Raw genomic sequence first — 14,606 nt, forward strand, 5'->3', positions numbered from 1 at the left:
CTCTTTAAAGAGACTTTTAATGTTATTGGTCCTACTGTTCAGCTTATTATTAATACTTGTCTTGCTACTGGCATTGTCCTGGCATCTTTTAAGCATGCAATGGCTGCCTGTCCTTAAAAAACCTTACACTAGACCAAAGTTCATTTAGTAATTTCTGTCCCATCTTTAAATTGACATTCCTTTCTAAAATTCTTGAAAACGTTTTTTCTCAGCTGCTGTCTTTCCTTGGTAATATATTAATCCATATAATACAATATTCTGGAATAATTCCACTCATGGTCCAGAGCGTTTTATTGTACTGAGTCTGTTCTATTGAAGGTTACATATGACATATTACTTACTGTTGATTCTGGTGATCGTACCATTTTAATTTTACTGGACTTAAATGATGCTTTTATATGGTAAATCATATTATACTACTTGACTCCCCTGAAAATTGGGTTCTCTTGTAGCTTAATCACAGGACCATTTCTGTCAATATTGGAAATCAGTTCTCCTCATTTGCTGGTGTCTCATGTGGAATCCAACGGGGCTCTACTTTAGGGCCTGTTCTCTTTTCAATTTATATGCTATTTCTAGAGGAGACCATTACGAAACACAGTGTTTCCATTCACTTTTATGCTGATGATATTCAGCTCTGTTTGTCTATGATATATTCTTGTTCTTTGAGGAACATTTTGACTGCTTGGAGGAAATTTAAGGCTGCTTGGTAAATAATTTCCTTCAGTTGAATGAAGGTAGTTCTGAGGTGATCTTTTTTGGTCTTCCTGAAAATATTGCAAGTCTCTCTAAAATCCTAGAGCACTTACCAATAGAAATGAAATCACAAGTTACAAATCAGGGAGTTGTTTTTGATCTGGACCTCAGTTTTGACGAACAAGTAAACTCGATCCTCAAGATTAGCTTTTTCATCTTAGAATGATCTTGAAGGTGAAAGCAATATTATCATTTCCTGATCTTTAGAAAGTGATCAATGCACTTATATCTTTCCATATAGATTATTGTAATCTTTGCATATGGGTACCAGTCAATTGTCTTTACTACATCTGAACTGGTGCAGAATGCTGTGGCGAGATTATTGATTAGCACTAAGAAACATCACATAAGTCACATCACCCTGGTTTTAACTTTTTTTCACTGCCTCCCAGTTCGTTGTAGGATTTATTATAATCGGTTCATTTTATTTTTAAAGCTATAAATGGTATGGTTTCACCTTATATTTCTAACTTGCTTTGCCCCAACCCCACTACCAGGTTATTAAGAGCTTCTTGTTAGCTATTATTAAATGTGCCTTAATCCCAGTTAAAATGTAACTGAAATTGCGCCTTTGCATTTGGTCCACTGAGATTGTGAAACAGCTTATCCTTCGATATTAGAGCAGCTCCTTCTATTATTGTTTTTATATGTAGACTCAAGTTAATCAAAAAAAGTATTTTTATGTGTCTATCTGGATGCAAGTTTTTATGCTTTTTTTTTTTTGCTTTTTGTCTTAATGCATCTGTGGTAATGATTATATGGTTTCTAACATTATCTTTTCCTAGCCTTTTATCCCTTTTATGTACATTACTTTGGTTAATATAATGTTGTTTTTTAAATGTGCTTTGTAAATGTAATTTCCTATCATCAAGTATGCAAAAGAAAACACAAACCGTATTTGTCCCACTAGGATTCAATATCATTCTTAAGGTTCTGTTTATCAGGTTGAGAGAGATTTTTAGCCTTGCTCCTCGATTCAAAAGTACAATGGCTCAAATGCCACACTAGTTTCTCCAGCTCACCTCTTAGTCTCTCCCCTACTCTGAAACCACACTGCTTGCTTGAACCTTCTGCCATTTGAGTCTTTTTCCAACTCATCTCCTGACCAAAAAGATGGCAAGTCCATTAGTAAGGGAGTAGCCTCTAAATCATGCCCAAAGGTTACTTACAGGTCAATGTGCTAAATAACTTCTGGGATCATGAATGCCAAACATCCTGGGCCTGTCCTACCATTATTCCCTAAGGGAGCACCTACTATCTCATAATCCCTGGCCCCAGTTTGTAACTACAGGGCTAGACACCACTGGCACCACTGTTCCAAACAGGAACCTTTTGCTGCTGTGCTACTGTTTGGGGGAACTTTCTTTCTTTCCTGTAACCTCCTTCTTACTTTACTGTTGACTGAGTATTTAAATCCACACCTTAAAAAGATTATTTGCTGGAACCAATTTACTCATACTAACAATTGAAATGACTCTACAATCATTATTATGAGCTTCACCTTTAAAGTATGGAGCCTGTAGGACTCATTCCTAGTGTTATTCTGGGAAATTCGCCAAACTGTTTTTTTCAGCGAATATACTGTGTTCGCAAGCAACCTTGTTCGGCATATATTTTCCTGGACATTTGCTGTGCTGCCGTCTTAGGTGAACATTTTTTCCCAAAAGCATTCCGCGATCTATAACAAGGTCAATATGACATCACAGTGCAGCAGTAGACACACACAGACCTTTCAGCATGCTTACGGTGAGACTGTTGCCAACATGTCACTGGGTCGCAAGCATTTCAGCTACTGAGATGCTTTGAAACTTCTTGAAATGACCTCATCAAACAACTGTTTATCTCTTTGAGAGATGAAAATATCAGAGATTTTAGCAATATAAGAACACTGTCCAGATCAAAGCATTTTAACAGACACTGTGGTGTGTCATCTGAGACTTACTTCATTTGTCTACCTCTAATTAGGCAACAATTTCACAAATATTAAGTAAATTAACAATTTTAGCTGCACTCAGTAAAAAATAGAAAAACAAACAAACAAAAAAAAGATACTGTGACTCTTAAATATTCAAACCCAGAAATTTGTTAAGATCCTCAGCATTACATTTTATCTCAAAAAAAAGTGTTGCATATTTTGGCTAGAAAAATTACATTTTTATTAAATCTCATCTTTCTACTGTAAAAGATGCAAAACAATAAATCATGAAAATAACAATAATAATAATAATAATAATAAAGCACAGATAGGCAGCATAGGATGGTAGTCTGTAGGATGACGTTGGATATCAAGAAGAGGAGCATGAGGACAGAGCCAAGTCCAAATGGTGGAAGCCGAAAAAAGAAGACTGTAAGGTTGAATCCAGGGAGCAGGTAAGACAGGTACTGGGTTTTAGTGAACAGTTACCAGATAGATGTGCAGCTACAGCAGGAGTAGTAAGGGAGACAACTAGAAGGGTGTTTGGAGTGACATCTGGACAAAGGAAGGAGGATAAGGAAACCTGGTGGTGGTATGGGGAAGTACAGGAGAGTATACAGAGGAAGAGGTTGTTGAAGAACAAGTGGAACAGTCAGAGAAATGCAGAAAGTAGACAGGAGTACAAGGAAATAAGGCGTAAGATGAAGAGAGAGGTGGTAAAGGCTAAAGAAATGGTTTATGATGAGTTGTTGGAGAGTGTGTTGAACTGATGGAAAGAGTACTTTGAGAGGCTGATGAATGAAGAGAATGAGAGGGAGAGAAGGTTGGACGATTGGGAGACAGTGAGTAAGGAAGTGCAACGGATTAACAAGGAGGAAGTATGGACAGTTGTGAAGAGGATGACATACCTGTGGAAGCATGGAGGTGTTTACGAGAGATGGCAGTGGACTTTTTAACCAGACTGTTTAATGCAATCTTGGAAAGTGAGAGGATGTCTGAGAAGTGGAGTAGAACTGTACTAGTACCGATTTTTAAGAATAAGAGAGATGTGCAGAACTGTAGTAACTACAGAGGTATAAAAATGATGAGCCACAGCATGAAATTATGGGAAAGAGTAATGGAAGCTAGGTTAAGAAGGGAGGTGATGATTAATGAGCAGCAGTATGATTTTATGCTGGGAAAGAGCACTACAGAAGCAATGTTTGCTCTGAGGGTTTTGATGAAGAAGTATAGAAAAGGCCAGAAGAAGTTGCATTGTGTCATTAGAGAAAACTTATGCCAAGGTGTCTAGAGATGAGTTTTGGTACTGTATGAGGAAGCTGGGAGTAGCAGAGAAGAATGTAAAAGTGGTAAAGGATATGTGCAAGGGAAGTGTGACAGTGGTGAGGTCTGTGGTAGGAGTGACAGACGCATTCAAGGTAGATGTGGAATTACATCAGGGATCAGCACTGAGCCTTTTCTTATTTGCAATGGTGATGGGCAGGTTGACAGACGAGATTAGACAGGAGACCCCATGGACTATAATGTTTGCTGATGAAATTATGATCTGTAGCGAGAGTAGAGAGCAGGTTGAGGGGACCCTCTAGAAAAGAGAAGAATGAAGGTCAGTAGGAACAAGACAGGACACATGTGTGAATGAGAGAGAGGTCAAAGGAATGATGAGGATGCAAGGAGTAGAGCTGGTGAAAGTGGGTGAGTTTAAATACTTGGGATCAACAGTACAGAGTAATGGGGAGTGTGAAAAAGAGACGAAGAAGAGAGTGCAGGCAGGGTGGAATGGGTGGAGAAGAATGTCAGAAGTGATTTGTGATGGACGGGTATCAGCAAGAGTGAAAGGGAAGGTCTACAGGACAGTAGTGACACCAGCTTTGTTATATGGGTTAGAGACGGTGGCACTCACCAAAAACCAGGAGACAGAGCTGGAGGTGGCAGAGTTAAAGATGTTACGATTTGCCTTGGTTGTGACAAGGAGGGATAGGATTAGAAATGAGTACATTAGAGTGTTAGCTCAGGTTGGACAGTTGGGAGACAAAGTTAGAGAGGCAAGATTGTGTTGGTTTGAACATATGCAAAGGAGAGATGCTGAGTATATGAGGAGAAGGATGCTAAGGATAGAGATGCCAGGAAAGAGGTAAACAGGAAGGCCAAAAAGAAGGTTTATGGATGTGGTGAGAGAGGACATGCAGGTGATGGGTGTGACAGAACAAGTTGACGAGGACAGAAAGATATGGAAAAAAATGATTTGCTGTGGCATCCCCTAACGGGAGCTGCCAAAAAAAAAAAAAAAAAATAATATGAACAGCACACTTCACATGTGCGAGTGATACAAGTGTCACTTTTGGATTCACCAAAATCACTTTTGGTTTCACTGACCATCTCAATTTCACAGCCTAAAGACAAATTCACCCTGTCATCACTGCCATTGAGAGGTGTTTCTTAGATGCCATTATGAGGCTAGGAGAAGATGTGTCTACACCGTTGCCCGACTAATGCTCGGGCCTGACGCTTATGCAAAACACGCCTATACCATTGCCTGAGTAATGCTCAGCACTAATGCTATTGGTACTTTTCCTCGGGTTTTATGCAAGACGCATCTATACCTAAAATAATAAAGGGCATACAATTGATTGCCCTGGAAGCAAATTACAATTCAAGGTCCTTAAGAATAAAATATGCTAGCAAAGAAAGGAATAACTATAAGAAAGAAATTTTGGAATGAGAAGAAATATAGGTACCTCTTTGTTAGGCTGCTTAATGATAAGCGTGATTGAATTTGCTTCTCCTATGGCAGAGAAAGATCTGGGTCGCTTGTTTGATTCTTCCAAAGAATCAATTGTTTCCATAACTGCTCCATATCCATTGCTGTGCACTTTATGCTTTAGGAGAAGACTGGTATCTGAATCTGTGGTTCTTGAACTTCCTTTTCCAAGAGGAATTTCTGGGATGCTGCACAGATGCATGGTGAGGAATATCCCAAAAGTGACAGCAGTAAAGAAGTAGATAACTTGATACTCTGATCCAAATAGCTTCCCAAGGACAGTGTGTCCCCAATCCATTGCTCCAATAAGATATCCAAGAGCACCACCTAAACCTACATGAAAGAAATTGGGTACTTTAAAACAGGTTCATTAAACCTCTGGTGAAGACACATAAAACAATATTATCATGCCAAACGTACATTTTAAAGTTAATACATGTTGTTATTTTTCTTTTCTTATAACTTACTCAGTATAAGGATAAAAAAACCTAAGTTAACACTACTAAGAAAACTCAGAAATACTGTTCTTAAATGTAATGGTTAGGCAATCCCAAATACTGTACATGCATCTCATATTTTCACCACACAAATTATTTATGTTGTAGAAACAGCAGTGCCCAGTCACACTATGCTGAAAAATCACCAAACTAACCATATAATCTGCAGGCAGCAGTTATAAATTATTTAGATTTTAATAATCTAATCAACTTTATTTTACTTATACAATGAATTAACAATGGTGATTTGTAGTACAGTATAGAGTGAATATTTGACACCAATATTAATTATGTGTGCTAAGTAATCTGGATTTAAAAAAAAATGTCTTTAATATATTCTTTGTTTCAGATTTTACTGCATTCGATGTCATTCAGAGGTATGGTACCATTCACTATTTGTGCTGTCTAGAGTAAACTAGTAGTTAATGTGATGAATAGCCAACCACAACGTTGTTTTTTCAATCCCAATGTTCTCATATTGTTTGATGCTCCTCCTTCAGTTGCTTGGACTCCGATTGTGGAAAATATCAAAATATTTCACTAGCTCACTCTGAAGTGTAAAAAAATAAAATAATAATAAAAACTCAGTTTCCAATAACAGAAAAAGCCTCACATATGGTGTATGGTGACATACACTCATTAGATATTTGTATAATACTTTTACTGACACTGGTAGCCTTGCACTGACGCAGAATGAAAAAAGCTAAAGCCCTCCAAGGCTTATACATTCCTCTCATGATTTTTCAAGGTTTATTAATACAACTGTGCACTTGAAAAGTCAGAAAGCAACAAAACACACTCATTACTAAGGCTAAAATACAGTAAGTGATTCAATGTTACTCTTTTAGAATGAAGAGCTGCTGTTAATTTTTCTAATAATACAGAATCTGTATACAATACAGTACATGTAACCATACATCTCCACCACCTAAAGATTCTCCTGTGAAAGGTTTACTATACAAGTGAAAAAAGTGGACTTTTCATTTACAATAATTAAAAAATATAGTCAAAATATGTTAATGTAATACAGTATTGACAAAATCAGTACAGCATTGCTGATATTACTTAAGAAAACAAGCCATCTTCTTTTCGTAAATGTTCTTTATCACAAAATATGTAGTTAATGACTGTTGAAAGCAGACCCATAACCTAGCATATGACTCAAAGAAATAAGAATTAAAAGGCCTTTCACGTTGTTCCGCTCTGCTTTCCTTCTTTGGACAATATGTAAAAGAGATCATGTTACCAAATCATTATTCTTCCATATGATCATATTCACCCGTCTTTTCATTCTTTAATGCAGACTTCAAAATAGAAGCAACAGCAGGTGCCAGGCAGGAGTGTCTCTTCAAGAAAAAGTACTGTAATAATAACCTGTAGGGTAACTGGATGTGATATAATAGTTAAATGGTCTTAAAAGTAAAAGATATTAAAAGAAATAAAGTGATTACTGCTTGGAATGGATGCAAGAGAAATCTAATTAGAACATGCTGTATGAAAACAAAAACACAACTTTTAGAAAGCAACAGTAGCTTTTAACATTGCTAATGTGTCAGTTTCAACTACGTTACTCATTTCTTCTAAGGTTCTTTCTGCGGCATGGCAGAAAACTTACTCTTAAAGACCTTCCATTTTTGCCTTTGTGTTCTTGATGAAGTATTTATTTTGAAGTTAAACCTTAAATAAGTTTTACTTATAACATAACACAACTTTGTCGCACTAGTGTGATGCAATTTGAAATCATCAGGCTAAGATTCTAGTAGGAATGCCAGTCCAACATAAGGCCTAGTCATGCCCACACTCATGAATGACCAAATTTAAAATGACCAATTAAAGTAACACATACAATACTATTTGAAAGTTTAATGTTTTTCATAGAAATTGCTAACCTTTTTATTAAGGTACCATTACATTGATTTAAAAATACTGTGTAGCCAAGACATTGTTCTTGTTTCTAATGGCTATTACTGCTTGAAATGACTGATTTGTATTTTATGTATGACCACAAAATCCCATTTTCAGCAATCATTCCTTCAGTGTCCTAATGGTAAACTCTGTTAGCATTAATTAGTCATGTGTAAATGGTAAATTCTTTAATTAGAGAAACCTTTGTAATTGCATTGGCACCATTGAAACCTGCTATTCTGATCACTTAGGTGGGAAAGTACTGGTATTTCTAAAATTCAGTTCTGGGTTCAAAAATGGGCAAAATTTAAAAGCAGGTTTCTCAAAAAACATGTTGATCCATTGTTTTTTTTTTTTTTTGTGGACGCCAAGAAATGGAGGATTTCATACAAAGGTCTCTGTTACTATTTAGAGAGAAGAGGGCAAACTAGAACTAACCAGAATAGAAAAAGAAGAGGAAGCCCCAGATGCACAACTGCATAACAGGATACGGACGTTAGAGTCTTTAGTTTGAGAAACTAACGTCTTACAGGTCCTCAGTTGGCTTCTTTCCTAAATACATGCCAAATTGCAGTGTTATCTACAACACAGAAAAGATGATCTCAGGATGCTGACCATAAAATACTTTATCAGTCATCTTCTGTCCAAAGTCTGTTTTCATGTGCCAATTTTAACTTTTTTTTTTTTTGTTTCAGATATGGTTATTTCTTTTAAAATCTGCATCTAAAGGCAGTATCCCAGAAACAAGTGATAGATGCATGGTTAGTAAATGTATTATTGATTGGATGGTAGTATTCATTACACGGCACTAATAGCAAGACAATGGGCTTCAATTATAGTGCTGTCAGTTAATCAAGTGTGCCAGAAGTAATTATGTAACTAAGTAAGTACTTTTCTCTATACAATATATGTAGCTGTGTAGTAGTAGGACGTCAAACCTTGAGATTGTGGGTTCAAATCCTGCTACTGACACTGTGTGACTGTCACTTCACCTGCCTGATCTCCATTTTTCCAATTGGAAAAATAAAAGAAATATATCTAATTATATCTCAAATGTAAGTTGCCTTGAATAAAGGTGTAAGCCAAATGAGAATTAATAATACTATGAGGTCACTGGAGTTGCTTACATGTGAACATGCTATACACAATTGCCCATGAGTAGTGATGAGCAAACCCTGCAAAGTTTGCTTTGCTGCAAGTTCGACAAAATCATGGAAATGTTCAGAAACTTTGCTGAACTCTGCAAAATGCATGCAGTGGGTAAGGGGGGACTGAACTAGTTTCAAGTGGATTATAATGGTGCAATGGTGGTTTAATTGTCCCTAAGGCTGGGGAAGAATCTATTAACTTTGTCGGAATGATTATTGTGGCCAAAAAATGTGATCTTAGCTGTGAGAGAGCAGTGTTAATCACTGTGCCCCTATACCTAAACAATGAAAGACACAGATGGAACGATAACTACAAACGAAATACAACAAATGGCCATAAACTAACAATAAGTTAAAAAAAAATAAAAATCATTGCACTCACAGAATGTTAATCTTGGGGAACATATTAGCTATGTGATGAAGCTGCAGTGTGACACCAGCTTGTTCCATTAATCGAAGTCATGGCCCCGGGTGTACCTGGAACGTCTTTTTTGTTTCTGATATCAGTTGAAGATGCTTTATACTTTTTTTTCCGTGAAGAACAGTAATATTATTATTTCACAGTGTCCAATGGTTTTTTTTTCTCAGGGAGGAGAAGAGGACGACTCCTATAAGGCTTGTTTTGGATTATAGCTTTAGCATATGGCTAACTGTGCATGCATATTAGTCATGCAACACTGTACTGCCAGCCCAAAGAGATCAGTGTTCCATATCCAATGGCAGTACTAGTAATGTTCTCATTATGGTCAGCAATTGTGACCCTCAATTGGAAAAACAAATTATTTGCTTTTTTCCAGAGTAGAAGGCAAAGATCTTACAGTAATTTTGCTTAACTTCTCACCAGTAATCAGCCAGGAAAATTCTAAGCAGGGCTGCCACAGCTCTGTGATATCACGGTCACCTCGTAAACCATCATGGGGAGTTGGGAAAGAAAAAAAATGCCAAAACTGGCAGGAAGGCAAATTTACAGTAAAATACCTGGCAAACAGGGTCACTGGAGAATACAGCATGTTCACTACAAAAAATGTTAATCAACACTATCTACAGTGCATCCAGAAAGTATTCACAGCGCATCACTTTTTCCACATTTTGTTATGTTACAGCCTTATTCCAAAATGGATTCAATTAATTTTTTTTCCTCAGAATTCTGCACACAACACCCCATAATGACAACGTGAAAAAAGTTTACTTGAGGTTTTTGCAAATTTATTAAAAATAAAAAAATGGAGAAATCACATGTATATAAGTATTCACAGCCTTTGCTCAATACTTTGTCGATGCACCTTTGGCAGCAATTACAGCCTCAAGTCTTTCTGAATATGATGCCACAAGCTTGGCACACCTATCCTTGGCCAGTTTCGCCCATTCCTCTTTGCAGCACCTCTCAAGCTCCATCAGGTTGGATGGGAGCGTCGGTGCACAGCCATTTTAAGATCTCTCCAGAGATGTTCAATTGGATTCAAGTCTGGGCTCTGGCTGGGCCACTCAAGGACATTCACAGAGTTGTCCTGAAGCCACTCCTTTGATATCTTGGCTGTGTGCTTAGGGTCGTTGTCCTGCTGAAAGATGAACCGTCGCCCCAGTCTGAGGTCAAGAGTGCTCTGGAGCAGGTTTTCATCCAGGATGTCTCTGTACATTGCTGCAGTCATCTTTTCCTTTATCCTGACTAGTCTCCCAGTTCCTGCCGCTGAAAAACATCCCCACAGCATGATGCTGCCACCACCATGCTTCACTGTAGGGATGGTGCCAGGTTTCCTCCAAACGTGACGCCTGGCATTCACACCAAAGAGTTCAATCTTTGTCTAATCAGACCAGAGAATTTTCTTTCTCATGGTCTGAGAGTCCTTCAGGTGCCTTTTGGCAAACTCCAGGCGGGCTGCCATGTGCCTTTAACTAAGGAGTGGCTTCCGTCTGGCCACTCTACCATACAGGCCTGATTGGTGGTTTGCTGCAGAGATGGTTGTCCTTCTGGAAGGTTCTCCTCTCTCCACAGAGGACCTCTGGAGCTCTGACAGAGTGACCATCGGGTTCTTGGTCACCTCCCTGACTAAGGCCCTTCTCCCCCGATCGCTCAGTTTAGATGGCCGGCCAGCTCTAGGAAGAGTCCTGGTGGTTTTGAACTTCTTCCACTTACAGATGATGGAGGCCATTGTGCTCATTGGGACCTTCAAAGCAGCAGAAATTTTTCTGTAACGTTCCCCAGATATGTGCCTCGAGACAATCCTGTCTCGGAGGTCTACAGACAATTCCTGTGCTCTGACATGAACTGTCAACTGTGGGACCTTATATAGACAGGTGTGTGCCTTTCCAAATCATGTCCAGTCAACTGAATTTACCACAGGTGGACTCCAATTAAGCTGCAGAAACATCTCAAGGATGATCAGGGGAAACAGGATGCACCTGAGCTCAATTTCGAGCTTCACGGCAAAGGCTTACTTATGTACATGTGCTTTCTCATTTTTTTTATTTTTTAATAAATTTGCAAAAACCTCAAGTAAACTTTTTTCACGTTTTCATTATGGGGTGTTGTGTGTAGAATTCTGAGAAAAAAAATGAATTTAATCCATTTTGAAATAAGGCTGTAACATAACAAAATGTGGAAAAAGTGATGCGCTGTGAATACTTTCCGGATGCACTGTAGGAGTAAAACATTCCTGCATTAGATCAATTCCTGCTCTTCCTAGTGACTTTGCTTTTGTTGATGGTCATTGCAAAACACAATTTTAAAGGAACGTGTATTCATTTGACTTGAAATGAGATGTTTATGATTTTTAATTTGTTGTCACTCACTGAAGTATTTTTATCATGTTTTTTGTCAGTTGTATGTGGTTCCCCATTCTAAGTCTGCAGATGCACATTTACTTGTAAAGAAATTTGATGAGCAAAGGAATGTATATGTCAGATGTGAACACATTTCTTTTTTCCCATCCAGGACACTGCCCCTTCTTCAATTGTTTCTCCACCCTTGGTTAGTGGGGCTATTTGGCCTGTCAGTCGCTTCTGCTCCATCCTTCATTTGTATAAAGCACACTCTCAGCACAGCACATGCATATTAGAATGATGTTAATAAATATTGACAAATAAAACATTTATTGACAAATTAAAAAAAAACATGGGCAGACTAATTTTTTTCTTCTATAACTTTACCAAGTTTCAATCAAATCAGTCAAACATTGTTGAGATTGTGAGGTTCTTATTCAGTTTTCTCCTAAATACGGATATATAAAAATGTTAATTAGTACAGTAGATGTATCACCCTGACACATTTCAGCTTTTTAGCTAAATGGGAAATAGTGTTTTTGTTGATGAGTGAGTGAGTGAACTTTGCATTATAAATATTGTGGGAGCCTGGCACCCCCCAATAGCACTCGACAACCCCCCAAAAGAGCCGCACGCTGAAACTCTGTTAAAACAGGCAGGAATTTGTTGCCCGTCACCTCGTGACATGTCTGTCGCCTAATGGTTGATGCAGGGAACATTTAAAACCAGCTGCTGACCTGGCCTTGTGCTCACTTTTTCTCTCAGAATGAATCTTCTTGAGGTGGGAGGCTATCTATTCTTTTAATCTAAAGAAGGGAGCTAATGCAGGACGACTGACAATGTCACCACTTGCTTGCTGTGGTTTTGTGTGCTGATCTGACGACTCCCGTTTGAATAAAATGCTTGAAACTGTTCCTGTCTTCACAACAATAAAGCTGATTTTCTTGTAAACCTGAATTCACCCGCTTCTCTCTTGTGCAAGTCCGTGACTCACACATCACAATATACAGACTAAACAGGCAACAACATCCTGATTGTCTTGATCTGGGACAGTGTGTTGCTTCTTTCAGCCAATAGGTGTTCTAACTTTGAATCAATTTCCTGAGGATTCTTTCTCACTTTTGACAAAGAGTAAGACATTCCAAGTGCATCCTAGGTTCCCTTCTCTCTAAATTTCTGAGTAGATATTGCCTAGTTCTTACAAAGTTACACTTTTCTTTACCTTTCATCATAGACCAGTTGGTTTCCTAAAATTCACCTTATTCCTTCACCTAAACTACAAATATAGTACCCACCTGGGGTTTGAATTAGAGTATGATGACTGTAAGACAGTGTCACTTCTTGCTGCAAAGGCTTTAAAAAGCTACTTTGTTGCTTGTGCATTGGTTGTGACACAACCACACATCTGAAGTTGTTATTTAATTTAATGATTTCAACTCAAAATGTTTACGTTTCATATTACTATATCTACTTATACTACACTGTATTCAAACACATCTTTGCATATATTTAAATAATAATACTTTTTAAACTCATTAAAATAATTTCAAATATAACAAGGAATATTGCTTAACCTGATGAGCTAAATACAATAAACAACTGAATTAAAATAAGTTAAACTTTTCCTTATTTTTAATTACAGTCTCATGTTATCCAAGTAGTTTCCTCATCTTTGTTATAGCAATGCAATTTTGCCAATTCTCTTTTGGGAAGTCACTGAAGATCAGGTCGGATGGTGCAATTCTATCATTTGGCTAAGTTACTATAAAATGCTCATTTTCTTTCTTTTTACCTTCTTCTGGTGTGCCATTACTTGGATGTTTTAGGACTTTTCAAAGATGAATCTCCTGACATACATTGACTCTTGACAACCATAGCTGTCAGCATTAATCTGTACTGTTCTGAATCCACTTTTCCTCCATTCTCTGCAATTCTTTTAAGCTCTAAAACTGTTTCATAATGCTACCAGGACAATATTTCTTGGTAGAAAAATGTTTTAAGGATGGCTTTCATTTTGCTATTTTCCTTAGAGCCCATGTATATTATGTATTGAGGTATTTGTTGTCATAGTTACAACTGTTCTTCAATCTACCTATCCTACTCCAAGACATTTTGTTCACTTAATCTCTAAATAGATTGTGAAAAGTGTGTGTATATGCATCATCAATATTCATATACAGTATGTCTCCTATCAAATAACACTCAATTAAAAGGCCTTTTCAAGGTAAAGTTGTATTGTTCATGCATTTGCCTATGTGAATCTAGAAGCTGTATCCTCCTTGAATAATTCTGTTAAGGTCAAAGTATGGGTGTTGACAAGCACTGACTAGCACAAACACCATATATATTAGCTTGATGTTTTCCTGAAAATGCTCTTTGTGTGAAGACAGAATGTACTGTATTTTAAAATGGATGGATGGATGGATGTACCAACACATAGGTTGAGTATCCCTAATCCGAAATTCCAAAATATGAGACTTTTTTTGCCACCTATGTATGTTCCCTTTAACTTTTTTTTTTTTTTAAATGCTGAGCAGATGTGAAGATTCCAGACGTATTTATTCTTTTTCAGGGTATCTGGTCTTCCGTGAAGTATCAAGTGCCATGAAGCTATGATACATGATCATCAATGTGGATTGGGGGGGTAGGGGCAGTTGTCCCCTGTGAAGGTTGGAGGTCCCCCGTGAAGTGCTGCTGCAGTTACGATATGCTGCTCTTGAGTAGCGAAGTAATCCCTATGCAGCAGTTCAAAAGTTCAAAAATAAAAGCAAAAGATGCCACAAATAGAAATCTCCATGCTAGTTGTCAAATTTATAAAGCTAACAGTTTTGTGGAAAGTGTGTTTGCACATTTCAGATGTTTAGTAC

The 14,606-nt window shown here is 37.6% G+C and overlaps 1 protein-coding gene across 1 annotated transcript in view; it reads right to left on the reverse strand.

Annotated features, from left to right (window-relative positions):
* slc45a2 (solute carrier family 45 member 2) overlaps positions 1-14,606 on the reverse strand; it is a 75,105-nt gene that overhangs the window by 26,091 nt on the left and 34,408 nt on the right. The window contains exon 3 of the mRNA XM_028803036.2: positions 5,407-5,762. Within this exon, the coding sequence (XP_028658869.1) occupies positions 5,407-5,762 (356 nt within the window). The remainder of the gene's footprint in view (positions 1-5,406; positions 5,763-14,606) is intronic.

The sequence above is a fragment of the Erpetoichthys calabaricus genome, chromosome 5, assembly GCF_900747795.2.
Source record: "Erpetoichthys calabaricus chromosome 5, fErpCal1.3, whole genome shotgun sequence".
NCBI lineage: Eukaryota > Metazoa > Chordata > Cladistia > Polypteriformes > Polypteridae > Erpetoichthys > Erpetoichthys calabaricus.